The sequence below is a fragment of the Melanotaenia boesemani genome, chromosome 1, assembly GCF_017639745.1.
Source record: "Melanotaenia boesemani isolate fMelBoe1 chromosome 1, fMelBoe1.pri, whole genome shotgun sequence".
NCBI lineage: Eukaryota > Metazoa > Chordata > Actinopteri > Atheriniformes > Melanotaeniidae > Melanotaenia > Melanotaenia boesemani.
The window spans coordinates 22,406,628-22,432,297 of record NC_055682.1 but is presented as its reverse complement, the minus strand read 5'-3'; the positions used below and the strand labels follow the sequence as shown (position 1 = coordinate 22,432,297).

At 38.9% G+C, this 25,670-nt stretch overlaps 3 protein-coding genes across 7 annotated transcripts; 1 reads left to right on the top strand and 2 right to left on the bottom strand.

Annotated features, from left to right (window-relative positions):
• Positions 1-2,049: 2,049 nt before the first annotated feature.
• Positions 2,050-6,075, bottom strand: nudt21 (nudix hydrolase 21). Its single transcript, XM_041993363.1, has 7 exons — positions 5,789-6,075; positions 4,594-4,794; positions 4,440-4,503; positions 4,267-4,356; positions 3,930-4,005; positions 3,684-3,798; positions 2,050-2,169 (listed from the first exon to the last, which is right to left on the bottom strand). Exons 1-7 carry the CDS (start codon positions 5,908-5,910, stop codon positions 2,148-2,150), a joined length of 690 nt encoding a protein of 229 aa, XP_041849297.1. The 5' UTR covers positions 5,911-6,075; the 3' UTR covers positions 2,050-2,147.
• Positions 6,076-7,561: 1,486 nt separating this feature from the next.
• LOC121640060 (mucin-5AC-like) lies at positions 7,562-18,647 on the bottom strand. 3 transcript variants are annotated; one of them, XM_041985749.1, is made up of 9 exons: positions 18,627-18,647; positions 12,049-12,327; positions 11,031-11,134; positions 10,470-10,935; positions 10,286-10,378; positions 10,163-10,199; positions 9,823-9,894; positions 8,313-9,728; positions 7,562-8,206 (listed from the first exon to the last, which is right to left on the bottom strand). In XM_041985749.1, the coding sequence occupies exons 1-9, from the start codon at positions 18,630-18,632 to the stop codon at positions 7,953-7,955; spliced, it is 2,727 nt and encodes a 908-aa protein (XP_041841683.1). In that variant the 5' UTR covers positions 18,633-18,647; the 3' UTR covers positions 7,562-7,952. The 3 variants fall into 3 exon arrangements, with proteins under 3 accessions (XP_041841683.1, XP_041841682.1, XP_041841681.1); XM_041985748.1 differs by lacking the exon at positions 18,627-18,647 and having other exon boundaries at positions 7,562-8,203; positions 12,049-12,509; XM_041985747.1 differs by lacking the exon at positions 18,627-18,647 and having other exon boundaries at positions 12,049-12,483.
• Positions 14,424-22,593, top strand: LOC121640074 (transcriptional repressor CTCF-like). 3 transcript variants are annotated; one of them, XM_041985751.1, is made up of 13 exons: positions 14,424-14,581; positions 16,041-16,304; positions 16,403-16,585; positions 16,691-17,063; positions 17,161-17,331; positions 18,244-18,377; positions 18,481-18,601; positions 18,682-18,831; positions 18,963-19,123; positions 19,216-19,398; positions 19,493-19,673; positions 20,641-20,787; positions 21,146-22,593. In XM_041985751.1, the coding sequence occupies exons 2-13, from the start codon at positions 16,062-16,064 to the stop codon at positions 21,400-21,402; spliced, it is 2,304 nt and encodes a 767-aa protein (XP_041841685.1). In that variant the 5' UTR covers positions 14,424-14,581; positions 16,041-16,061; the 3' UTR covers positions 21,403-22,593. The 3 variants fall into 3 exon arrangements, with proteins under 3 accessions (XP_041841685.1, XP_041841684.1, XP_041841686.1); XM_041985750.1 differs by having other exon boundaries at positions 16,036-16,304; XM_041985752.1 differs by lacking the exon at positions 14,424-14,581 and adding an exon at positions 14,639-14,657 and having other exon boundaries at positions 16,036-16,304.
• Positions 22,594-25,670: the final 3,077 nt, after the last annotated feature.

The window sequence follows — 25,670 nt, the reverse complement described above, 5'->3', positions numbered from 1 at the left end:
CAGCAGCCAGTCCGTCGCGGGGATATGACGGTAAGAGCAAAGATTACTTTGCCCCGAGTACAGACTGAAAGGCACAACAATCAATTAAACGAATAAATAAATAAAAATCTCTTAGTTTAATCAAGACACTAAAAAGTAATGTGTTTTTTCTTTATTATATTTTTTATTCATTCTTTACTTATTTGCTTTTAAGAAAAAAAGTAAAAATCTAATATTTTTCTTGTCATAGATATGTTTTACATTATTCATGTTACTGCCATTTACATTTGAATTACCTTGAGATAAATTTAAATGTACACTCACTGAAACACATTCAAAATTAAACAAATGTGTATACAATATATTTTTTATTGCTTGTTCAACTTTTATTATCTGAAGGTTTAGTGAATAAAGAATCATTTGCTCATTAATTTACCTGTATATTTAATTGTATAGGACTGTCTTAGCTATCTTTAGACAGGCTGTTGTACCTCATAACTACACATCTTCCTTTTTTGTGATTATTTGACACAGATGGAATTAGCTAAAATATGCTGTTGTTTTATGGTACAATTCAACAAGTAAAAAAGAAACCGAATATAGCTGTTGCAACTCTAATTATTTTCTAATTTGGATTTACTGTGACACTATACTGTGACATAATTGATCAGTGCATCCATGTATAACTTTAGCACCCAGTGGTACATAAGTGTTCCAGAAAATTACTTAATGCACATGAAATATAACCCTTGTGCATTACAGTCAAAAATATATAATTAATTTTTAAAAATCCTGTTTTCCTGTAACTTTACAAAATAGATTAAACTCTAACTGAGTGACTGGCACAGTACAATGCATGGTGTTAGTCCAAATAAAGCTGTGAATAATTTTACATTCAGACATAATTATTTAGCTCTTAATTCCCATGTGAATGCACCCAGAATTATATGGATATCAGTGGTCAGTATAATGCTGCAAAATATCACACATCTAATTTTTCTTCACTCATTTTATAACAAGTGAGGATGAAGCTTGCTAGGACAACACACAGAACTGCCTGTTAGGGAAAGTTCAGGGGAAACAAATCAATACACATTTTATTGAGGCTTTAGGGTCTGCTTAGCCATGGTTTCAGAATGCACCTGACACTTGAGGGTTTAATAAAATATTTAGGCAAATTCCTTAGACTATTGATGTTGCTTTTTTAAGGCTCATGTGGAAATGTTTTAAATCACTACAGGTTTCACTTCATTTGAAACCCTGTTTCTGCTCGCTGTTTGAATTTTGAGAAAGTTAACTCATTTCACCTGCTAAGCAGGAAAATGTAAGAACCAAATATATATTTATCATGGATGATATTTTTCTTCTGAAGTTACCTGATGGTTCCACCTTTTTGTACAACATTTAGTGTCCAAGTTTAATGTAAGATGAAATTAAAACCTCTGTAACAGAGAAATGGACCATCCAGCTTATTAGTTTGTAGATGAAAAGCCAGATTCTGGATTTGCGTGATGATGCATATGTCCTGATTGTATGAGGCACCTGCACAAACCTTAACAACTTTGCAACATGGCTCCATAAAAACAAGTTTGACCAACAGCGAATATCACCATCGCATGGTATCAAAGTTTCATCCCTTGTGTTCAGTTTTTAACACTGTTAAGAAAACAATCTGATTTACACAATTGCAAAAAAGCAAAAAATATATATTTTTAAAAATCACTCACCAGCACTTTGAACTTTATAAAAAACATACTCAAAAGACAGCTTTATTTTAAAAGAAAAAAAGGAAAGACAGCATTGTTACAAGTTAAAACAACAGGAAAAACAATGTTGTACTTTGTTTAATCAAACATTGGCATCCTTTAGGTGAACATAAAATCTGATTCTCGCCACACAGGAATACACACCTGAATACTACAAAAGTTGCAGCTTCTCAAAGTTAAAAAAAAACAAACAAAAAAAAAAAAAAAAACTCCGTTTTGACATTTTCATTTTCTTTTGACAACAGTATACACACTCCTGCAGGGTTTCAACGCTTATGACATGACAAGTTTTTTTGTTTTTTTAATGTAAAAGTAGATCCAGAGGTGGAAGGTTTTTTTTCTCACCACAATGTTTCTGGCTGATCTCACAGAGACAGCCAAACCTCCTCCTGTTCACTCAAGTTAGTTATAAATGAAGTTGAACCTATAAAAAAAAAATGGAGAAAATAATGAAAAATTTAATCAAAATCCATCCACAACTTTTTGTTATTACAAACCAGCAGTGACGATTACATGACCTCTGACTTGGTGGGGGTAATAAGCAAAAACTGGATGCTGCATTCTCTAGGTTTAAGAGGAGGTGAAAAATCCAGATGTTATGAGAGCACATTTTTAAAAATCAATCCTCTGTAATGGTATGGTGTTACATGAGTTAACAATACAGTACTGAAAATTAGCTGCTGCGGTTCAATTGGTCTACTTAAATTCATAATCTCACTTATTTGTCATAAGATGTCAGAAAGGTCCCCTACTATTCCACAACCCCTCCAACACGGGGAACTGTTATTGTCATAACTAGCTATTACCAAAGGACTTTTGAAATATCTCACTCTCAACTTCCAGCTAAATTCTCTCCAAGTTGGGCTACTTAAACATTTCTGCCAGGACACCCAGGAACTCTCCCACTCCTTATCAGCAATTATGGTGTTAGCTTCCAGTTCCCATTTACCTTTCACATCAAGCATATTCACTGATGTATCCATGCGGATCCTATCATATGTACAAGATATTATGTTTTTAGTCTTCATTTTATTCTCAGCTATATTAATCCAATAATGTTCAAAATTAGATGGAACTTCTTTAATTTTGTCCCACTCTTTGTGTGTCATCAGGTAATGTCGAATTTGAAAATAGCTAAATAAATCTTTAAAATCAATGCCATACTTTGCGTGAAGTTGTGAGAAATCACCGAGTCATTCCTTTGAATAATTGATTTATTGTAGTGAGGCCCCTCTCCGCCCATCTAATAACACCACTGTCCATATTTGCTGGCAGGAAGTCACAGGTTGTAGTTATTTTTGTTGCCCTTGATAGAGATAGAGGTAAATTCAACAATTGTCTCATCTTCTCCCAAACCTTTAAAGTATAATTAACCCATTCATTTTGAATCTTAAGTGTATGCCGTACTTTTGAATTTAGAAAGGGAAGGGTTGAACCTTGCTCTACATGTACCCATTTTGTGTGCATGTCTAATCTCATCCATGAAATCAATTTCCAGTAGTGACTGCTGAAATGCGAAAAGGCTAAGCCACCCATTTCCTTGCATGCACAGAGGACTTTGAGTCTCTTGGTCTTTTGTTCTGCCATATGAATCTGGAAAACAAGCTTATCCAAAAATGGAAACGTACATACAGGAACAGTGATAGGTAATGAGTTCAAAAGAAATAATCTTGGCAGAACATTCATCCTGATAGTTTCTACCCTCCCAACTAAAGACAAAGGAAGCATCTCCCATCTTTGTAAGTCACTTTTGATTTGAAAGTACGTTTATCGTAATTTGCTTTATATAACTGATTTGAGGTATGGGTCAGAATGACTCCTATGTACCTAAAGCAAAACATTTTAATTTTAATAAGCAGTCCCTTTGCCAGATGCACACAAAGAGACAACAGAGAAAAAGACTTGCACCCAGTAACAAAAACACATGAGTCAACTCACCTGCTCAACAGCTGTGGTAGACTGGAAATGATTGGTCCATATCCAGGAGCGTTATCATACAGTTCAAACAATGGCGCAGCCACCAGTTTATAGTTCTTGGGAACAGCAAACAGTGCTGAAGAAACATCAACCACAGACTTAAAAGCTACAACAAATGGTGTCCATGTCTTTAAAAAACACTTTTATCTACCATTTGTTATCCATTAAATCTTAAGTAATTAAAAGGTGATGAGATAATGCACCAACCTTTTTCCTGCAACTGAACCAGGAACAGTTTTTTATGCTCCTTTGGTTTGGTGATATGAGCTGGAATATATGGGTACTGCAAAAAAAAGGTTAAGATTAGCTTGTATTATTACAAACTACATATAAACGAACACCGATTCATGACTTTTAGAATTTGATATTATTACCACATCTGCCTGCATCTCATATAGAAATAAACTTTGTAACTTGTGAACAACCAGATCTCAGTAACTTGCATAAATCTGGACTTAGAACAACATAAATCTATAAATTAAAGTAGTTCATATATTTAAAATTTCAATACATTTTATTGTTACTGTCATCTGTGTGTACCAACCTGTGGAGGCTCAAAGTTGGGACGCCACCAGTTGCCGATGCAGTCGTCAATCACCCAGTCCTGCTTCACCCCATCCTGTCGTCCAAGGATCTAACAATCACTAAAAAGTTAATATAGCCTACATAAACGCCACACCGACACACAAAGCTCAGACTGTGCTGCGATGTAGCTACCTCAGTCATCAAGCGTTTCAGACCCTCTACCTCATCTTCTCCAGGACTCAACTCTCCACCAGGCCTGCAGCAGAGACACAAACAGTCAGGCAGCTGTGCTGCAAAAACTACCTCAACTGAGTCATACAGGAAACAATTAGCATTAGCCACTCACAGTTTGAAGAATGTTGTCCCTAGCTGCAGCAGTAACACATGAGGCAGCCTGTGTTCATGAACAATGAGAACACCCTCCACCGTCCTCCGCATGCCCATCTTGTCAAACTCTTCCCGCATTCGCTGGAACCTGGCAGCCACAGAGCTGTCCTTCTCATACAGAGGTTCCTTGGTGCCAAATGTGTAGTTAGTGAGGGGGTATCTAAAGCCAAAAAAAAATTTAAATCATTAAATTGTCATTAAATGTGACCTAGTTGCGAGCAATGTAATTTAAAGCAATGCACTGTGAAATAAAGGTGTCACTGACAGTGGAGTAATAACAGAATGTAACGTTATACAACAGTAGAAAATTACACTAGTTTGGTTTTACACCCACATCTCAAAACAGTTGTTTTTGACTATAGCAACTGCACTGAAGCCGAGAGTCAAAAATCAGACATAATTAAACTGTCGTCAAATGAAATAGAGAAAATAAGTAAATTTTCAAATCTAAAAGGCCTGGGGAAATAAATTCATGCAAGCTTGCTTGATAGATGATTTAAGCAATTATCAAAATCACTCAATGATCAAAATACAAGATTTTATTGGCTGATGTTTTGTTTTTAACTAAGTATTAAAATATGAACATTTTAAAAGCTTTATCTTGAACTTAAAAAATGAAAACACAAATTCAAAATGTCAACTAGGAACTTAGCAAAATGTTGAGTTGGGAGGTTAAATGTGTTTTCTGTCATTTTACTGGATAAAATCAGTTTCACTATTACTTTAATTATCTGTTCTCCCATCAACAGTAAAAAAAGAGAAAGATAAAAACATTTAAATAAATAATGAACAAGTAAACATTTTATCATCAGTGAAAGCAGTTGTGAATAAGCAGGGTTTATTTTATTTAATCTTTAGAATAATTAACCATTACATTAGAATACCAAACTACATTTTCCATTAATATTCTAACACTTTTTTGTTATAATGTTCATCTCACACACAGACATCAACAAGTCAAGCATTGCTGTGTGTAATGGTGATTATTTGCTAGCTCTTTTTGCATTTTCTTGTGAGAGATAAAAAACATAACCATTATGCAACAAGATATAGTTGTTTATCGTTTTTTATTTATCTTTATTTAAAGTAAATTAACAAAGGCGGGTAGAAAGTAAGACTATCGTTACATTAATGATTTTCTCTGATGAACTCACAGGTTGATGGTCCTCTCCAGGGTGAGCGGTTTAGCGGGCCCACTGATGTATTTGCTCGCAAATTGGTCTCCACCGCGGCGCGGCCAGCCGGTAGCCGAGCGACTGGGAGGCACGACCGACATTTTTCACAATGAAAATAAATCCTCCTTCCTGTGCACTTTCGATAAAAGAGAGTTCGTAATTTAGCTGGATTATTCAAACAACAAAAGAAGCAGAGAAGGTACTCCACTCTGCAGGCTCTACCGTGGTTTCCTTCTTCCTCCCCTTCCGGGTAACAGCGGAGGGATTTTTAGTGTGATATCTTTACTAGCGACACCTGTTGGTCTGGATGGTAAACTGCAAACATAATGAGTAAAAAGCAACTTCCACAGTGTTATTACGATATATTAATTAAAAAAAAGGAAAAACAAGTCAGATGCCTCGTAAAACAAAATTTTTATCGAACATACTACCAATTTGCATTTGCCAAAAACTTTTTTGATGCTTGTTTCTTTTGTCATAGGTTGTACTGTAGTCTCAGAAGAAACCCCCTAATTTATATGCTGTTAAATGTGAATGATAGTGTTTTTCAACATAATATTCTCTACAAAGCAGACAAAGAATAAAAGAGCTCTCTGTGTACACTCCTTTGCTGCAGAAGGTCATTTGTTTAATTATCAGAATCTAACTATTAGCATAATCAGTCCTGATTTTATAATACATGATTCAGATTATATTACTTACCTGTACCCGGACTTATGAGCAAGATGTGTTAAGATGTGGTGTGCTAAAAATGCAACTAATTTTTAAGAAACACTTTTCTAAAAAAGAAGCTGTGTAAATGAGACACTGATACTCTCTTTACACCATCCAGTCATAAGAAAAGAAGTGCTTCTGTGACATCCTTTACTATTGTCTTTACAAGATAGCTGAATGCCAGAAATTCACAGTAACGTGTTATATTTAAGTTAGTAGATAACTGAATAGGTGCAACAAAATTTATCTCAACTCCATGCCAGTGAGATGATAGAAGTCTTTTGATTTGGATTATACAACTACTGCATTTCAGTTGTGTTTATTTTTCTTTCATTACTGTACTCAAAGTTAAGATTCAGTGAATGTTAACTGGGCCATGTTTAGACAAGTGTTTCGTGCTTTCAGATCAGCATATCTAGATGCTGTGTTTGAGCAGTAGGAGTAAATAAATTTAATTTTATTGTTTTTTTTTAGATAATATCTCAATGGTACTGTGAAATAACTCAAATATTAATTTGTTGAAATACAGAAATCATCGTATTCTTATGGCTGGGATGCCGTCATCAGATCTTTAGGAAAGTGATTTCTAATTTAAAATCCATGTTTTCATTGTCAAAACCAGAAGAGCTGTATGATTGACCTGAGCCTTGGTTTTTGTTTGTTTTTGTTGTTTGTCGCTCCACTGAGGCACAGCAAAATGAAGAATGTATATGTTCACATTCATCTTCCTTTCAAATTAATTAAATAGATAAATTCATATGTTCTCATTTAAATGAAGAAAAAATCCGTTGAAATGTTTGTGGAAAAAATGTCCAGGGCTTTCATCAATATGTCATGATCTTCCTCAGGATGTGTTCCTTGTTTTTGAAAATAGTACAAAATAAAAGATGGACAAAACAATATGAGACTAGCTGTACCTAGTCATCTGAGCAACACATGAGGATAAACATGGGATGTGGATGAAACCATAAATATAATATATATAAATAATATATTCACACATAAAAAAAAAAAAAAAAGTTCAAGAGAATGACTCAGTCAATTGAATAATCCATTTAATAGTCATAGCTATGTATCTTATCCATATATTGTAAACATGGTGTATTTTACCACAGTACTTTTCATATGGTACATAATCATACGTGCAATGCAAAAATCTCAAACATAAGTTAAAAAAAAAAAAAAGACAAAGACACTGCTGGATTTGTTGATAACGTCACACCAAGGGGATCTCAGTTCTTTGGTCCAGTGGTCCACCCTTTGTGGTGCGCTGCTGTAATGTGGTGGTCCTTGTAGGAAGTGCCATGGATCATCCCTCCCTCCCCACTGTCCATTCCCATTACTGTGTTCTCCTCTGCCCGTCACAGTAGTTGGTCCCATATTCAGCAACGCATTTATATCTCAATCACTTATCACTCTATGACGTAGTTTATTCTTCCTTTAGATCCTCGGTGACTGCTTCATCTCTGCTTCCATCACTCTCTTTACCAGATGCAGGCTCAGCCACAAAGTCTTCTCCAGCTTTCACACCTTCAACTTGCTCTTCTTTACTTGTCGCATCACTGTTGTCAAGCACTGGTTTTTCATTGTCACTTTCGCTCTTCTCTCCAGTATCAACACCTTTCTTCTCCTCATCCAGCTCAACTGACTTGCTTTCTTGGACCATCTCAAGCTCTTGTTCTACTGCTGGGAAACAAAACACCAAAACATGTGACTCAACCCACAGTATAACAACTTAACATATTACACTGGAAGCACATTTTGCATATTCACAGAGCTTTAAACTTACCTGTGTCTTTGTCAGTGGGCTTTTCTGTTTTTTCCACCCTTGAGATGTCATGATCTTGGACTGGACTACCATCAGAAGGTGCTGGACTCATCAAATGGTGAGAAGGGGCACTTGAGCTATCAGTAGGGGGCAGGCTAGAGACAGGTGGTGTGAGGATGATGCTGACATTGCTGGAGAGAGGTGGGTCTGAATCAGTTGTGTGTGCTGAACTACTGGTGGAGATGGTATCTGCTCTATTTAAACATGTGGCGGTGGAAGTGGTGTCTGTTGGGTTTGTTTCACTGGAAGAAGTGGAGGGACTGGAGGTCTCAACTGGGCTAAGGATGGTTGGGTGACTAGCAGTGGGTGCAGAGACAGAGTTCATCCAGTCACTGGATGTTGGGCTGGTGGTCTCATCTGGGACGGAAGGGGTGGCGGTGGTGGGGGGCAGGGCAACAGAGGTGGTAGTGGTGGGTGTGGTAATAGGGACGTCATGTGGAACTGCAGCAATAACTGTGTCGCTACACTGAAAAGAGGGGCATGAAGTTTTAGGGACCGAAGAAACTAATGTTACGGTGCTACTGGAAGCAATTAAAGTGGATTTATCACCAGCTCCAGAAACTGAACTAATGGTGGTAGACATGTCTGATGGCATATCTGATGTGCTGGTGGAGAGTGAAGAAGCTGCAGTGGTGACAGAAAAATCTGCATCATTTCCAGCAGCTGGAGTAGCATCAACGGTGAGAGCACCTTTTGGCTCCACCAAAGCTGACTTGGTTGACAGATCTGTTGGTGTTTTGGAAACTGAGCTTTGGTTGCTGGGAGCAGAAACAGTTTGTTGGGTGGTAATGGAAGGCGTAGTCATTGTTTCTATGGTAGAAGTGACAGAGAGGCTTGGGGTGATGGTGTCTGAGGATGTGGGAGGAACTGAGACAGTGCCAGGGGTCACTGTTGATGTACTGGTGCTTTTAAGTTTTGGAATGATAGAAGTGGAAGGTTCAGTGGTAGGGGCACTGGTTTCGGAGATAGAGGCTTTGCTGTCAAGCCCTGTACTGCATATGGGTGTTGTAGCTGCTGCAGTAGAGTTAACTGAGTCAGTGCATATATCTGTGTCCAAAGGAGTTGCAGTACTTGCAGGGGAAACTGTAACACTGGCTGACTCTGGAACTGAGTTTGAGATTGTCGATACAGAAGTAGTGGTGGTAGCAGCTGGTGTAGGAGCAGGAGGAGCAGCAGGAGCTGGCGAAGTCGCAGCTGGACTGGCTTTAGTAGGCGTGTTTGTCTCTGCTTCCTGTATCTGGGCTAGCTCGTTCTCAGGTGTGTTACGGCCAGATGTTGTGGGCGGTGGACCTGGTTTGATTACTGGTTTTGGAAGCAAAGCAGGCTTCCCAGCTGCCTCGTGTGCTGACACACTTGCTCGAATTTGATGCCGCGTGTCTATAAAGAATAATGAAATAAAAATAAACGTCCAGGTGATTTAGCTGATTCTAGGTTAAAGATGTGAGACAGTAAAAAACTAAGTGTGTTTTACCTGATGATGCAGACATTGTTCGAGGTTTTGAGAAAGTAGGAGGTGGCTCAGGCTTACTGTCAATGATGGTACCTGAAGTATAAAGATTACATCTTATTTTAACAGAGAAATTAAGCTCCAATTATAAGGCTATTATAGATAGAAACAGCCAAATTCGCCTGCAGGTCTTATCAGCACAGTGCCTGAGACGTTTAATCTTTTTAACAGATATCCACATCAACAAGTCTTTCTTTCTTATACAAATCCTTAAACTTCAAAGATTAATCTAGCTTTATTAACACTAAGCTGGAGCAGTAAGTAGTTTTATCATTTTAAACATTATATAGATCAGGGAACATACCTTCAGACTCTGCCTTTTTCATCTCTCCCTCTTGATTCTACAACCATGAAGAAATACATTTATGCCACTTTTCCTGACTCTAACGATATACATGCCTTAACTATGACACACACATTCACACACCTGTGTCTCTCCTGGCTGAGGTTTGGAAACTCCAATACGCTGAAGCATGAGATGGAGTTTCTGCTCAAAGCTATGTTGGCCTTCAAATGGTTTCTGAAATTAGCAACAGAACAGGATTAACCCTTTAATAAGGCCTATCTACTAACATAAAGGCATACAATATTTTAACTGTAGTGACACTCACCTTTGCACTGTTTCTAACATTGGTAGTCCCTGCTGCTGCTGATCCAGACAGCAGAATGAGAGATTGGGATTTCCCCTCTCTGAGAGCGCGGCGGGGAGGCACCGCCTCACCCCTCAGCGGTGCTTCACCAGTAACAGGTGTCTCCTGAACAGCTGATTCTCCTGTAACAGCACTGGGATGCTCTTTTGCTTTCTCTTTTTCATTTTCCTTGTCGTGATCCTTCCCTCGGTCCTTGTCCTTGTCTTTCTCAGACCTGGTGGCCTCCCTGAGAGGACGAATGAGATCAGCGATGGAGGCCTTTTTGGGGCGACCCTCCTGGCTCGGCTCGGATTTCAAACCTCTCCTCTTTTTGAGTGTAAAGAAATCACCAAGTTTCCTCCTGAGTGTTTTTGTCGGTGGTGGACAAGGAACGGAGCTGGCAGGAGCCACCTCGTGTACCGTGATTGATTCCTCATCTTGCTTGTTCCTATACAAGGAATCATATATGTCAAACCTAGTTGCTCTTCTTAAGTCTAAATCTATTAACTATGACGAGTGCAATTTGTCAGCTGTGAAACTCACAGTGTATCAGTAGGGAGTACTCTCTTTGTAAAGAACTCCTCAACTCCTTCATCCACTCTCCCCATGAGCTCAAGGACTTCATTTTCACTCTCAATTATTGTTTCCTAAATACCACACACATACACAGAAAACACACACACACACACACACACACAAAAGACAAACTGAAGATGAAGAGCAGCTTGCATCATATGTAACTTTATGTAACAATCACCTCTGAAAACCCACACACTGGCAGTAATGTTCCTCCTGCCTCTATAGGTGTATTTTGGTTTGATTCTCTCATCCATTTATGCTATGAACCCAGGCTTATGAGAGTCAGTTTTTCAGTAACGTATAATGGGGGCGTCACTGCATTTTATTTGTAGAATGAGAGCATGACAACTCATTTTACCATTGTAATTCAATATAAAAATAGCAGCTATACAGCGTTGCATTACATTGATCATATCAACATCTGCGTACTCAAGACTCAATGATAGTTAAGTGGTTGGCTGTAGAACACACATTTAACAGAAGTCACGGATACATGATATCCTGTTGTGGGAATTGCTTGAATTTTTGTCTCCAAGGGAGTGACTGTCTATAGCCAAATAGCTCTGTGACAACATCATGACCACCTCACTGGAAAAACCACACACACTCTTTTTGAAAGATATGAAAGAATAAAACATTAACATCCCCACCCCATACCCCCCCTTCCCAGTGCGAGCCAAAAAAAAAAAGGCATTCAGACCAAACTACCACCTGCTTGTATTTAAAGTCACCATGCTCACACAGACAGAAAATAGAGTGCATTCTTCAAAGAGGTAGTGACCGGTACAATAGGACTGCCTCATTCAAGCAGGGACCAGGCATCTTTTATAGCCATCCTTCCCTTCCCCCTGCCTTTCCCCTCTGTACCCTATTACATCTCCCTTCTCTCTCTCCCATCCATTTTCTCTTCTCACACACACCACCTCTCCCTCACACTCCATTTTTTTTTTCACCAAACCTTTCTGATCTTCCTGCACAGTACCTGCAGTCTGTTGGGACGATAGTTCAGTTTTTGTCGGTGAGGTCTCGGTCTGCTCTGGGTGTAGTGCCTGAGAGCTGGTCCGCCCAATGGCAGCTCCATTGGGGAGACACGGCACGCTGTTGCCGTGGAGCTCTGTTGCCGTGGCTCTGTTGCTGAGGCACCGTTGCTAAGAGCACGAGCACCAGCAGTATGTAATGCCTCAGCTGAAGTGGGCGGGGCCAGGCTGGCTGGACTGACAGATCTGACAAGAGAACCTCGCCTTCTTACATCCCCTCCCCACTCCAAGAGGAAAACCAGGGAAAAAAAAGGATGGTGATAAAATAAGAAGAAGCACGCAGACAGGTATAGAGTCATTGCACTGACATTTGCTACATCCATGCATCCTAGCCCACATCAAGTGTGTATTATACTCTGCAGGAAATATCTGAATGGACAAAATGTTCTACCGGTTATGTAACAAATTAATAATTTATTTCATATGCGGAAAAGATGCTGTAATTGACAGGCTGGCCGGGTACCCCCCCAAAAAAGTGCACAAATACACCACAATCGGCTATTCTCGTTAAAAGAAAGAAAAAAAACATGTCTTACCTGCAAAAGAGGAAACTCCTAAGTGGTCTTCAGAGGATTGTTAGGAGGCTTTATAATGAGATGTAGGCCTATGACTTATTCAGAAACCATAACACACATATGATACACACCCACGAGCACCAGCTTCTGTTTATTTTGATTATAAGACTGATTCTCTTGGGAAGATGTGTTGCTGGTTTCACGGGCAAGATTTTCAGTTGCATAATTTATATGTGGAAATTATATTTCCTTTCTGCAACTGCATCTGAAACTCTTTACATACATGAGGGGAAAGTTGTGAGGACTTTTTTCTTTCAGAGCAGTTAATACTCAAACCAAAATTACAACCCAGAAATAACTTGTTTTCCACATTTAAATCCCACATGTCAAGTTTTCCACATGGAATAATATAACAGCAGCTATTTCAGTGCTACGGTGCAGATGTAACAAGCCTGCTGCTGGTTGTTATAGAGGCAAGTTTTAGGATCAAGTGTTTACTGAAGCTTTAATCTGTGTTTAATGTTAATTAGATCATGCCTGTGATTTAACCCCTAAAGATTAAAGATTGAATAGACTACAATGATAAAACACATAAATGTAGAGAAGACACCAGACAATGTCTCAAATATGGATGCTATTTAAAAAAAACTACAGCTTCTAAAAAGTGGGTGGTTCACAATCATCTTCAACCTGGCAGCAAGCTCTTTGCTATTACTGTGACACTTTCAAGGTGGACACCAATGATCTTAAAGATGTTAATAATTACTAGCTTACTTCTGACTTTTAAAGCTGATATATTCTTTAAAAAATGTTTTATCATACCATTGTTAGATGATTTGTACTTTAATTATTTGTTCATTGACGTATGCCAAATCTGACATAATTTCCCCAGGTTGTTGAAAGTATACTATTAATGAGAGAGGTTCCACATTCAGTGACAACCTGAAAACAAGACGTTTCTGGAACAGGCTGTTGCAAACATGGAGACAGAAAAAAAAACTTACTTAGTCACACTGAAATAAAATAATGGATGGATGATAAGACCAATCTCCTGATATACATTATATTAGTGTATAAGTTGCATGATCTCTGCAGACATTATTACCCAATATTGAATACCTTCATTTTTGGTACATAAAGTATGTTTCCTTGTTTAGACTACAATATTTTTAATTGGCTTAGCAACTGCATATTAAAGTGGGCATGGCAGACTTTCCAATACTGAATGATCACGTCTCAAAGGTTCTCTAAATGTCTCTGTATGAGGTTTTAATGTTTCTTTGTTTTAATCTATTTATGTTTGATCTTCAGTTTCCTAAAGTGCAAAATAAAAACATTGTGTATGCAAAAACGCTGGAATATTTTAAATTTTGCTTGATTTGAATTCAGTTTAAGCTGATAAAGACTCACCTTTCCCTCCCACTAGTTTGATGCGATCACGTCAATAATCTTCACATCATCTTCAATTTACACTATGGGGGTGATTAATCACGACTTCTCTGTCTCTATGAGCCCCATTAGTAACAGCACTGCCCCCTTGTGGCTGATTTTATTAAATGCATCCCCTTACAAAATTTTATCTTCTCGGATTCCTGACTGTTTGTTGAGTGTTGCAAAATATAGGTGGGATTAGCTGCATTTACTGGTAGAAATCATATCGACACTCTGTTCTACTAATCACCATTATATTGCCATCTGCCACGCCCGCGCTAGAATTCAAAACTGGCGCCCATCACTTACAACTACAGTTGGACCACTCCCCTCAACTCCCACGGGTGCTGTGTTCGCGCAGCCGCGGTAGCTTAAATGGGCCGCCATTTTATGTTAGGCCCACTCCTCCGAAGCGGGAGAAAATTATTAGCTCGGTACAGGGCACAGACAACCGTCCGCTGCAGGACTGACTGTAGCAACCGAAGGAGCTGGGATTCCAAGTGCATATACGGGGAGAAAGAAGAAACGAGGAGTAAGCGAAACTTTTACTTTGCTGCCAAACGAGGGGAGATTTTTGTAGGAGCCGTCGACGGCCTCTAGGTGTCACGGTAGGGCTTACCGACCAGGCGGCTGGTGGGGGGTGTTTGTCTCCCTCTATCGTTATCCAAAATACACTAAATCCGTCTATAAAGTGTAACCCTCTGGTTTAGTGGAGCATTTCTGTGCTTTTCAGGCGATATAATGTTTGATTGTCTCAGGGATGGTTATAATAATCGATATTTTTGTTTTAAGTTTGTTCAGGCCTGACGTCCATCTTATCGTGCCCTTTGTTTCCTGTTTCCAGACGTACTCGCGCTTCCCCACTTAACTAACATGGGACATGTTTAAGTACTCTTGCTTGTTTGATTTCCAGTGTTAGACTACTATCCTGTCTAGTGTCAGACAAAAGACGTAAAACGTATTTTTTTTAAAAGGACGAACGACTGAGCAATGACTGATAGTAATTGGCAAACATGCAAACCTTATCAATGGAAAGACGTAAACTCTTTTTAAATGCCAGCCTCCTGTTTACTACAATTAGACAATGGCCATTTGACGGTTATATGCTTTTACATTTTAAGATCAATCCACGTACTTTTTATATATGGCTCGCATTCTGCTGCCCAGGCTTTGTCAGAGGTTGCACAGTCAAACTAGAAGTCGGTTAGTCCTCCATTATATTCAACACATTCACGTTAATGCTTGTTGCGTAAAGACACAGTGACCCAGTTAATAAGTTCATATGAGATATTTAAGTCAGCATCACCGGAATATCTGTCTTTGCAGCCAGTAAGTAACTTCATATTACTGATATAGTTAGATATGGACCTCCTAATCCATCTTGCTTGACTTGTATTTTGAAAGTTAATTATTTCTGTACAGAGGAAACGCGTCAGTATATTAAATGACAGATGGCACTCTCAAAAAGTGACCAAAATTACACACATTTACCTCTATTGGATTAGCTACACCATTGTTTGTAGTCAGGCTAAACTTGACCATTTTTATTTATTTATTTTTTGGGGGGTTGTTGTAATGTTTAAGTTAACTTTGGTGTGTTTTGGGAATTTTATCCATACAGATATTTATTTATTGCTACTGCAAAACGTTAAGACAAAGCGATGCTGAGACACAATGTTGTCTCGGTATGTTGGTTGATTGAAAAGGGCATCTCCTTTTTTTTTTTACTTTAATGGGATATTTTTTGCAACATGTCTAAATAGGCATGGAGTTATTTTAAGTCGTTTTAAGTATTTTATTTTTGGCCAGAGGTCAGAGACACTCATAAGACTGTGAAGTCAGAACCATTGATTTGTGTGTTTGAATCTAAATGTTTATACTTGAGTTTTAATAAGATTTTATAAATGTGTTTTCTGGATTATTTGCAAATTTGGTTTTTATCCATGAAGCATTTCTAATAATTCCACATTCATCTTGTCACTACTGTTTAGAGTATCGGTAAACCCATTGCCATGGAGGGCGAGGTTGTTTCCATGGAGACTGCTCAAGCTGCCCTGGTCTCAGATGGAAAGGTCCTGCAAGAGGGTGGAGAGGCTTTGATACAGGGCACACAGGGTGAAGTGGGTGGTAATATGGAGATGATGGTGATGGATGCTCTCGATCCAACTTTGCTGCAAATGAAGACGGAGGTGTTGGAGGGAGGTGGGACAGTTACTGTAACTGGCGGCGATGAGGGTCAGATCATCACACTCCAGGTTTGTAAAGACTATGTTAAACTGATCAGTTATCAGTAGTTAAACTTGTGAACTCTTGTCATTTTGATGAGATTGTAAAGTTGCATTTCCCTTTGAAGGTGGTGAACATGGAGGAGCAGGCAGGTGCTACATTAGGTCTTGGTCAGCTTCAGCTGGTGCAGGTACCAGTTACAACAGCAACTGTAGAGGGGCTCCAGGCCTCTTATGTTGAGGGGTCAGCCGCCAACAAGGATGCAGAACCGGTTATCTGTCACACCCTTCCCTTGCCTGAGGGCTTCCAGGTAAGGCTTGACACCGTGTTTCTCTGTACTACTTTTAGTAAAATCTTCCACTTTTCCTTTCTGGTTGAAGAATTACAATAATGAAAGTTGTGATTCATTTCTTAGGTTGTAAAAGTGGGTGCCAATGGTGAAGTGGAGACTGTAGAGCAGGAGGAGCTCCAGGCTGCTCATGATGAGCTTCAAGGGACTAGGGGTGAGGAGGAGGAGGATGAAGAGGCAGCAGAAGTGGAAACTTCTGTCCCTCAGCAAGATGATCCAGAATGGACCAAGGATCCAGACTACCAGCCCATTACTGCAGTCCGTAAAGGGAAGAAAGGAAAGAAAAGCCGTCTGCGCTACGCAGAGGGTGATCGTGACATGGATGTATCTGTGTATGACTTTGAGGAAGAGCAGCAGGAGGGGCTGCTGTCAGAGGTGAATGCAGAGAAGGTTGTTGGCAACATGAAGCCTCCAAAGCCCACGAAGATCAAGAAAAAAGGTTAGATTCAGGTCATTAGTTTTCTGTTTAGTATCTTGTAATGTTTTAGATGTACACCTCTTAAAATGAGCTAAGTGTGTCTGCTTTGTGCATCAAGGTGTCAAGAAGACTTTCCAGTGTGAGCTGTGTAGCTACACTTGTCCGAGGCGCTCTAACCTGGACCGACACATGAAGAGCCACACGGATGAAAGACCACACAAATGTCATTTGTGTGGAAGAGCCTTCAGAACAGTCACACTGCTGCGAAATCACCTCAATACACACACAGGTAAATGAGAACAGATTATGAAAACAGTAAGTAAGTTACCTTATGGATTTCTTCCTTATAGGTCTGGATGATTAAAACAATTTTCAAATGTGGGTCTCTATTTAGGTGATAAGTGTGCAGCATTTTAGACATCTATAGAGCCACCTGTGTGTCCCTGAGTACATCCCAGTCTGTTAGTTGTTGGTAATCCAACCTGGCGACACCTGCCAGCTGACTGAGGAAGGAAATGGAGCAGAAACATGGGAGAAAATGAGTGTAGCTGAATGAAGTCCTGCAAGCAGGGCTTAGTCTGAAACTGAACTCCTCTTCCCAAACTGTTGAAGTAGTTAACCAAAAAGGTCCCAGTACATCAGTAACACGGAAGTGGTTTGGATTAAGTAAAGACAATGAACAGTGGGCAAACTTTATGCTGGTTAAAACCAAAACGGGAAACAAAAACCTAAAAAAGGTGTCAGGTTGTGCTGAAGGCATGAAATTGCAGGCCAATATGAGTCAGTGCATCAATTGATTGCAAACTTTAAAAAGAAAACATGTCCTCTTACTATTTGTTGCTGCCACCCAGTATGATAGCATTCAAAACAAAGCAAAGGGATTGCTACAGCAGTCTCATATTTAATAGCAAAGGACATGGTGCCCCTCATGATCATTATTAATATACTTTTGATTTTTGACAGCATTAACCAAATATATTGTCATCAAAATCGATCAATATAGAAAATATCATGAATGTGTTTTGTTTCATATCACCCAGCACTAGTGCCTTGTGTGTATCTTACCTTCTTTCAATATGGTCAAAATGAGTGGGCATTTATTTGCTTCTTGTTCAAGTATGCCTCTTTTTGTTTTAATACTAAGTACTTGGTCTGCTTTCCTTAAAGGGTTTTTTTTTGTTTGTTTGTTTGTTTTTTTTAGGCACTCGGCCACATAAATGTACAGATTGTGACATGGCATTTGTGACCAGCGGCGAGTTAGTGCGTCATCGTCGCTACAAACACACACACGAGAAGCCATTCAAGTGTTCCATGTGTGATTATTCCAGTGTGGAGGTAAGTTATGTGTTCATTTCTTCTTATGTGTTCATTTAATCTGTAATCCTTTTTCCTTTGACTGTGGGACAAGTTCTTACTTAGAAGTATTTCTTTTTTCCAGGTGAGCAAGTTAAAAAGACACATCCGCTCTCACACAGGTGAGAGGCCCTTCCAGTGCAGCCTGTGCAGCTACGCCAGCAGAGACACGTACAAACTGAAAAGGCACATGAGAACACATTCAGGTAAGATGCTCAGACTGTTGTTTACCTTCATCCTTTAAGGGAAGAACCTTTCTCATCATATACTTTCCTCTGCGTTGCAGGTGAAAAGCCTTATGAGTGCTATATCTGCCACGCTCGCTTCACACAGAGTGGCACCATGAAGATGCACATCCTTCAGAAACACACAGAAAACGTGGCTAAGTTTCACTGCCCACACTGTGACACTGTCATTGCACGCAAGAGCGACCTTGGTAAGTCTTGTATGACTAATTCTGCTTTAAACGTCATGTCAGTTAACAGATGTAAGGAAATAAACTGGGACCCCCAAACCTTTTTAACATTTACCTTATTGATTTTCATGTCTTGGATGTTTCTGCCCCAGGTGTTCACTTGCGAAAGCAGCACTCCTTTATTGAGACGGGAAAGAAATGTCGTTACTGTGATGCTGTGTTTCATGAGCGCTATGCTCTCATCCAGCATCAAAAGACTCACAAAAATGAAAAACGCTTCAAGTGTGAGCAGTGTGACTACTGCTGCCGACAGGTTTGTGCTGCAGTGAACATCTCCCAAATCTACTGGGGTTTTTTTGTATTTTACAACCACTCTGGAATAATTTTTTAATCCTTGTCCTGCAGGAGCGCCATATGATAATGCACAAGCGCACACACACAGGAGAGAAGCCGTTTGCCTGCAGCCAGTGTGATAAAACTTTCCGGCAGAAGCAGCTTCTGGACATGCATTTCAAGCGCTACCATGACCCCAACTTTGTTCCCACTGCCTTCGTCTGCAGCAAATGTAGCAAGACCTTCACCCGCAGGGTAGGGAAGCCTCTTGAGATCATGGGGGCCCTAGCTGTAGAACATTTTTGAATGTTTTGTCACTGAGTTTGACGATTCTGTGTTTTCTTTGCAGAACACCATGCTGCGTCATGCTGAAAACTGCATGGGTGAAGTTGCTGGAGATGAAAATGGAACTCCCACTCCTAAGAAAGGCCGCCGTGGCAGGAAGAGGAAGATGCAGACAAGGAGGCATGATGATGATGATGATGATGATGACGAAGATGATGATGACTACGAAGACTATGATAACACAGGTGTTGTAAATGAGTGTTGCCATGATGAACACGCTTCACTACAGTAAAGTCGTCCTATCTTTGGGTGCAATGGGAAAATGTTAAATTGGCTTTCAGTATAGCTGCAGGTATTTAATGACTGGTTCCAGTGGGCATAAACACACACAATAATATTTAATACACAAACGTGAACATGACATCTCACGTAGAGGTTTTTTAAACTAACAAAACAAAAAAGTTGTCAGCAAGACTTATTCCTCCCATTGTGGGCTGCCGTGTGTGTGTGTGTTGTCAAAGTTGCAGATTTTCCCCAAAGGAGTCCTTTTTTTTTAGTTTTTTAGGTTGCAGAGCGCAATTTGAGTTGGATTAGTATGTTAAAGCATTCTAATTGCAAGTAATGCACTACTGCTAGTATTGGGGAAATAATTTAATCAGCTAGTCTTGAGTGTACCTGTGTTTTAAAGAAATGTGTTCAAACACTCAGGTTTATTTCTTAGAATTCTGTGTTTTTAACACTGAAATTGGACCAATAAAATTAGCTGTTCTTCCTTTACGTGCTAGGAAAAAATTATGCAATGTTTTTTTTTTTTTTTTTTTTTTTATACATGCTCCTGGAAAAACTGCAGATGTCTCGGTACATCTGTATCATTGCAGTTTATTTGATGCGTTTTCATGTTTAAGGTTTGCAGTCGAATTAAAATGCTGGTTTTCACCACAAGTACTGTGCCAAACTAAGATGTGAGAATATCTTCCTTTTTTTTAAAAAAAAAAAAAAAAAAATATTCTTTTGATAAACTCTTGATTTCAAATTAAAAGTTAAGCCAAAAGTGTTTTCCAAAGAAACCCAGGTCTTTATGGTCGATCTGAAATGACGTCTTATTTATTAAGCATTTGGGACAAAACTGTCCATGAAATGTGACATTGTGAGAAAATGGGTTAATGTCAAACTGCAACTCACATTTGTTTACTGTGCCTCCTTTTTATGAAGAGGGCGAACTGGATGAGGCAGAGGAGGAAGAAGAAATGTTGGGCGACATTGAAGTGGAACAAGCTGCACCAGTCATCCCCATCCCTGCCCCAGTGGAGCCCCCTGTCAAGAGGAAACGTGGACGCCCCCCAAAGAGTAAACCTGACAGTAAGTTTAGAATTTGAAGTCTTTTGGCAGTTCGACAGTCCCACAGAAACCTCTTGGCTAAATGGCTAAAATACCCATAAACTAGTGAAAGCCTTATAGCACTGATACTCACTTCGGTCCTACGAGGGCCGCAATCCAGCAGGTTTTCCATGTATCCCTGCACCAACACACCTGAGTCAAATTAGGTGGCTCTAACAGCCAATCAGGTTCTACACAATGACTCATTAATTTGACTCAGGTGTGTTGGTGCAGGGATACATGGAAAACCTGCTGGATTGCGGCCCTCGTAGGACCGAAGTGAGTATCAGTGCCTTATAGCAACAATAAGAACCAGATTTTGACCTGAAATTCTTTTCAGCGGCTGCTATCATCCGTGTGGAGGACGAGGTCACCGGAGAAGTAGATGACATCATTGTGAAGAAGGAGGTTGGAGCTGACCAAGACGACGACCATGATGATGCCACAGAGGAGGTGGTGGTTGGCAGTGTAAAGTCCTCCATTCAGATGGAGGAGTTGTCCCAAGAAGAGCGGGCAGCACAGGAGGCGCAGCTGTCTGAGGCCCCTCCCAATGGAGACCTGACCCCCGAGATGATTCTCAGCATGATGGACCGATGATGGGCATGAGGGTGGCACCTGTAAAAAAGAAAAATACCCAGATCCTTGATTAAATGTTTATTTTATTTCTTGGCATTTAGGAGAACAAATACTTGCATCCTGCACAGAAAAAACATCCCTGGTGTAATTTAAGATTTTGCTTTTTAATCATTGTATTGATATTTCTTTTGTCCTCTGGATAGATTTTTTTTTTTTCTTTTTCTTTTTGATAGGGATTCCCCCGCTAAAAGAAAAAAAAAGAAAAAAAAACATTTCAGAGCAGGCTTGTGGTGGCTGTAATTTGTAGCAGTATGAACAAACAATATGCCCTGCAGTCACTGAATATTGGCTAATATCCCTTGTCTTCATTTCTACTGAATTGTCTACTAAAACATCTACTTCTCAGTGTTTTCTTCTACGACCTTTCTTTGTATGCTTTACGTGTTATATATCTGTGCCAGTGGGTGAAATTAGAGGCCAGTTAGTTGTTGATGGCACTGCGCACACACACATATATATATAATTATCCCACTAAAGAATCCAAAATCCCACCAACAATACAGATTGAGCTTCATTCATTTTAGCCAGATTTTATCTAGCAAGTCTTCTACCCACACAAATAAATTTAGGTTAAAGTTGAATCAAGAAGCAACCTCCAGGTAAACGGTACTGCCACTAATCACAGCCACTTCAAATTCAGATTTATCATTTAATGTTTTCTTTCTTTGTGGTTAGTAAATCCTTTTTTAATATTCTAGTTTTTTAAAGCTTAATAGGTGGCTTATCTCCTGCTCCTTTCCTCCTACTGTAACACCTGTAGAAAAATGTATGTACTAAACATTGTCACAGATGAGCGCAAAGAAATTGTTTTGATCTTACGTGTAGCCATTCCACTTTGGGTTGATGTTTTCCTTTTGTACCATTGGCAAAGCTACGTAGCAGCTTGAATGACCTTTTTATCTACTGTGTGGCAGATGAGAACAGGCGTATGACTGTACAACCAATTAAGGAAAAAAGTATGTTTTAGATTTCTGAAGCTGTAATCAATCATGGATTTTAAGACTGGTTTGGTTCAGATAAATGTTACTGGTGCAGTTACAGCAAAATAGTTTTGCCTGACTCATGGTTTATTAAAATTGGCAGAAAACAAACAGAATAACAAATGTCAGTGTATTTTGCTTGCAAATATATTTTATTAAATTGAAAAATTGATTTTTGGTGTCTTTAATTTGTGCATGCATATTAATGAACATCTGGGGTTTTAGTTTTTAAACAGTCCCCCTGACACAAATACTTGTTTACTTTTCCGTCATCCTTCACTCTGGTACTTGCATATGTGTTTGTTTCAAACATGGCAACTTCCATTTAGTGTTAAATGAGATTGAAATCCCAAACACAAAAATTCAGTTTAAGTCAAAGCTTATATTTATGCAGATGTGTAAACATCACAGGATCAAACTGCCTCTGCTGCCTGTTATTGTAAGCTGACACCAATGAGAAATGAATGGGGAAAAATACAAACACGACCAAATCTTTTGCATGTGGCACATCACATGAATTTGCATCATGTGATCAATGCATGTTAAGGCTCATTTAAAATTACTGGTGGTGTTATACTCGTATTTTCCCAACATCTCTAATATATCCAAGTAAAATAATTTGCTGTATATTTTGATAAACACTGAAAGCAAGATAAGTATTCTTGAAAACTGACACCCTTTTAATTTCAGGCACTAGTTAAACCATCAAATACTGTCTTTCAGATGATCCTGGTCACATGACAGAGTGGAGAATTCCTAAATGATGTACCGTAGTTATTCTAACACCAATCAGTTTCTAATTCATATACAGTTCTTAAACATTAGCCATATTCCCTTATATAAATTATATCTACTTGTGATCTATTTGGTGTCGTCATTATGCTGATATCTGCAGAGTTCAGAAAAGTTTTCAGATTCAAAAGCAGGGGATTTAAAAAGTTCTCCAAATTATTCTAACTATAATAACGATGGATTAGATTTATATTACGCTTTTTTTGCGCTCATTTTTCAATTACACCACATTCCAACCAATCGTATGGTTTTAAGAAAATTTTTAAAAGGCTTTACTGTCCCAAAAGTAAACAAAAGGCAAAGCAAGCTTCCCATCTCATGAACAAGTTTAAAATTAGACACGTTAGCCACAGACTGAAGTAACTGTTGCAGGGGAATCTCATGCCAACAGTTAGGCCTGTTAACAGAAATGTTAAGTTTTTTACTTGAAAAAAAGTAAAATGCAACATATTAAAAAGTCTTTGTTTTTTTGTGCTTGTACAGCCTCTTGTCCATTTCAACTGAACAGGTCGTCTTTAATTGAACACCTTCTTCTCTGGACCAAAGCTAATTTAAAATGGTCTGACTGGAAAACCATTCTGTGATCAGATGCATTAAAATTTTTAACTCTTTTTGGAAACCATGGACACTGTGTCCTGAGCACTAAAAAGGAAAGGGACCATCCAGTTTGTTATTAGCAGAATCCTGCATCCCTGATGCTACGTGGTTGCATTAGTGCTTGTGGCATGGAACAACCAGTACTCCCATCGAGACATCACTTTCAGGAAAGTCCTTGCATATTTCAACAATACAATGCCAAACCACAAACTTCATTGCAACAGCATGGCTTTGTAGGAGTCCAGGTGTTGAACTAGCTGCCTACTTTTCTCAAGTAGAAAACTTTTAACACATCATGATACACAAAAAATCCAGTAATGCAGGTCCAAGACAATAGAGCAGCTAAAATCTTGCATCAGACCAGAATGGGACAACATTCCTGTCCTAAAACTCCGGCAACTCACTTCCCAGATGTTTACAAACATTGAAAAAAGGGGAGATGCTACACAACAGAAAACAAAAATTTTAATCCTACTTTTTTGAGATGTGTTGCTGCCATCAAATTAAAAATAATGTAATATTTTCCTTGAAATGGAAAAATGTCTCAGTTTTAACATTTGATGTGTTTATATTATTTTGGAAAAGATTTGCAAATACTGTTTGTTGCTTTCATTTACATTCGATGCAGCATCCTTACTTTTAAAATTGTAAACAGTATATTGTGTTGGAATTAGAAACAATTGGTAGCCAAAAGCCATAGTATAAAGTCATAGGGTGTTTGTTCTATGCGTTCCTTACATTAAATACTTACCTGTTAATGAGCAGTGATGAGCTCAGTGTGTTTGTTTACCTTGAAGACGCGCGCATTAAGAGTGATGCTGCAGTTACTGAGGTTTGGGAACCTTCTTGTGGTGCAGTTTCTAGTAGATAACCAAAACACTACACGATCAAATCGTGAATACAGACGTGTAGAATAATAGTTTTAATTAACCAGAACTGTATAACTATGTATTACCTGGTCTATTGGAGTTTTTTTTTAACGTTATGTTTTCAGTTTCTGTTACCCATTATCCTCGTTTATACCAACACATTACAAAGTTTAGCACCAACGTGCAGGCGTGCAGGTGGGAAATTTAAGATATATTTAACATTAGAGACTGACAGCAGGCTCTTACTTTTTTTTTTTTTTTTTTTTTTTAACCAGCGACAAAACAATAAGTCACAAGTGCCACATGCTCTCCCTCATCGTTCCCTCCGCTCCGGACTGATCAAACTTGGTCATACGGCCCCACTGAGCAATTGTACCCGTGGACATTGAACCGACACGTTTTAACTGGGTCTCTTTCGAGCGTCGACTTCTTTTGTCTGTTCTTTTCTCTGTTTTTCTATCTCGGAAACACCGTGCCTATTTTTTTCCGCTGGTTTCACAGTGGCGTCGCCAGCGTAGCAAAGACAGCAACGGAGAAAACAGTGACTGAGGCTGAGGGACATGCTTGTTGCCACAGCAACTACCAGACACCATTTCCAGTCATATAAGCAGGATTTCAAAATAAAAGTGATGCTTTGACTAAACTAATAATTTCATTTTGTGTAATGTCATTATACATACATACATACATACATACATACATACATACATACATACATACATACATACATACATACATACATACATATATATATATATATATATACTCCATTACACTGCCATTACACCAATATAAAAAACCCTGGTTTACATCCAAATAACTTTGATAATCTCCGCCCTATCTCCAACTTGCCCTTCCTTTCCAAAATCCTGGAGAAAATTGTCATCTCATAACTCCACATTCATTTAACCCATAACAATCTGTATGAACAATTCCAGTCTGGTTTCCACTTCCTTCACAGCACAGAATATGCACTCTTAAAAATCACTAA

Excerpts from the sequence above, each read along its gene's own strand:
- LOC121640060 (XM_041985747.1), bottom strand. The coding sequence starts at position 12,426 with ATGGATGTAGCAAATGTCAGTGCAATGACTCTATACCTGTCTGCGTGC. Across the intron at positions 10,936-11,030 it reads GTACTCCCTACTGATACACT|GAACAAGCAAGATGAGGAAT; the intron begins GTGAGTTTCACA and ends TTCCTTGTATAG. Across the intron at positions 9,895-10,162 it reads GAAAAAGGCAGAGTCTGAAG|GTACCATCATTGACAGTAAG; the intron begins GTATGTTCCCTG and ends TTTATACTTCAG.
- nudt21 (XM_041993363.1), bottom strand. The coding sequence starts at position 5,910 with ATGTCGGTCGTGCCTCCCAGTCGCTCGGCTACCGGCTGGCCGCGCCGC. Across the intron at positions 4,795-5,788 it reads CTGGAGAGGACCATCAACCT|ATACCCCCTCACTAACTACA; the intron begins GTGAGTTCATCA and ends TTTTGGCTTTAG. Across the intron at positions 3,799-3,929 it reads GGTTCAGTTGCAGGAAAAAG|CACTGTTTGCTGTTCCCAAG; the intron begins GTTGGTGCATTA and ends ATGTTTCTTCAG.
- LOC121640074 (XM_041985751.1), top strand. The coding sequence starts at position 16,062 with ATGGAGGGCGAGGTTGTTTCCATGGAGACTGCTCAAGCTGCCCTGGTC. Across the intron at positions 17,064-17,160 it reads CACGAAGATCAAGAAAAAAG|GTGTCAAGAAGACTTTCCAG; the intron begins GTTAGATTCAGG and ends TTGTGCATCAAG. Across the intron at positions 19,674-20,640 it reads CGAAGACTATGATAACACAG|AGGGCGAACTGGATGAGGCA; the intron begins GTGTTGTAAATG and ends CTTTTTATGAAG.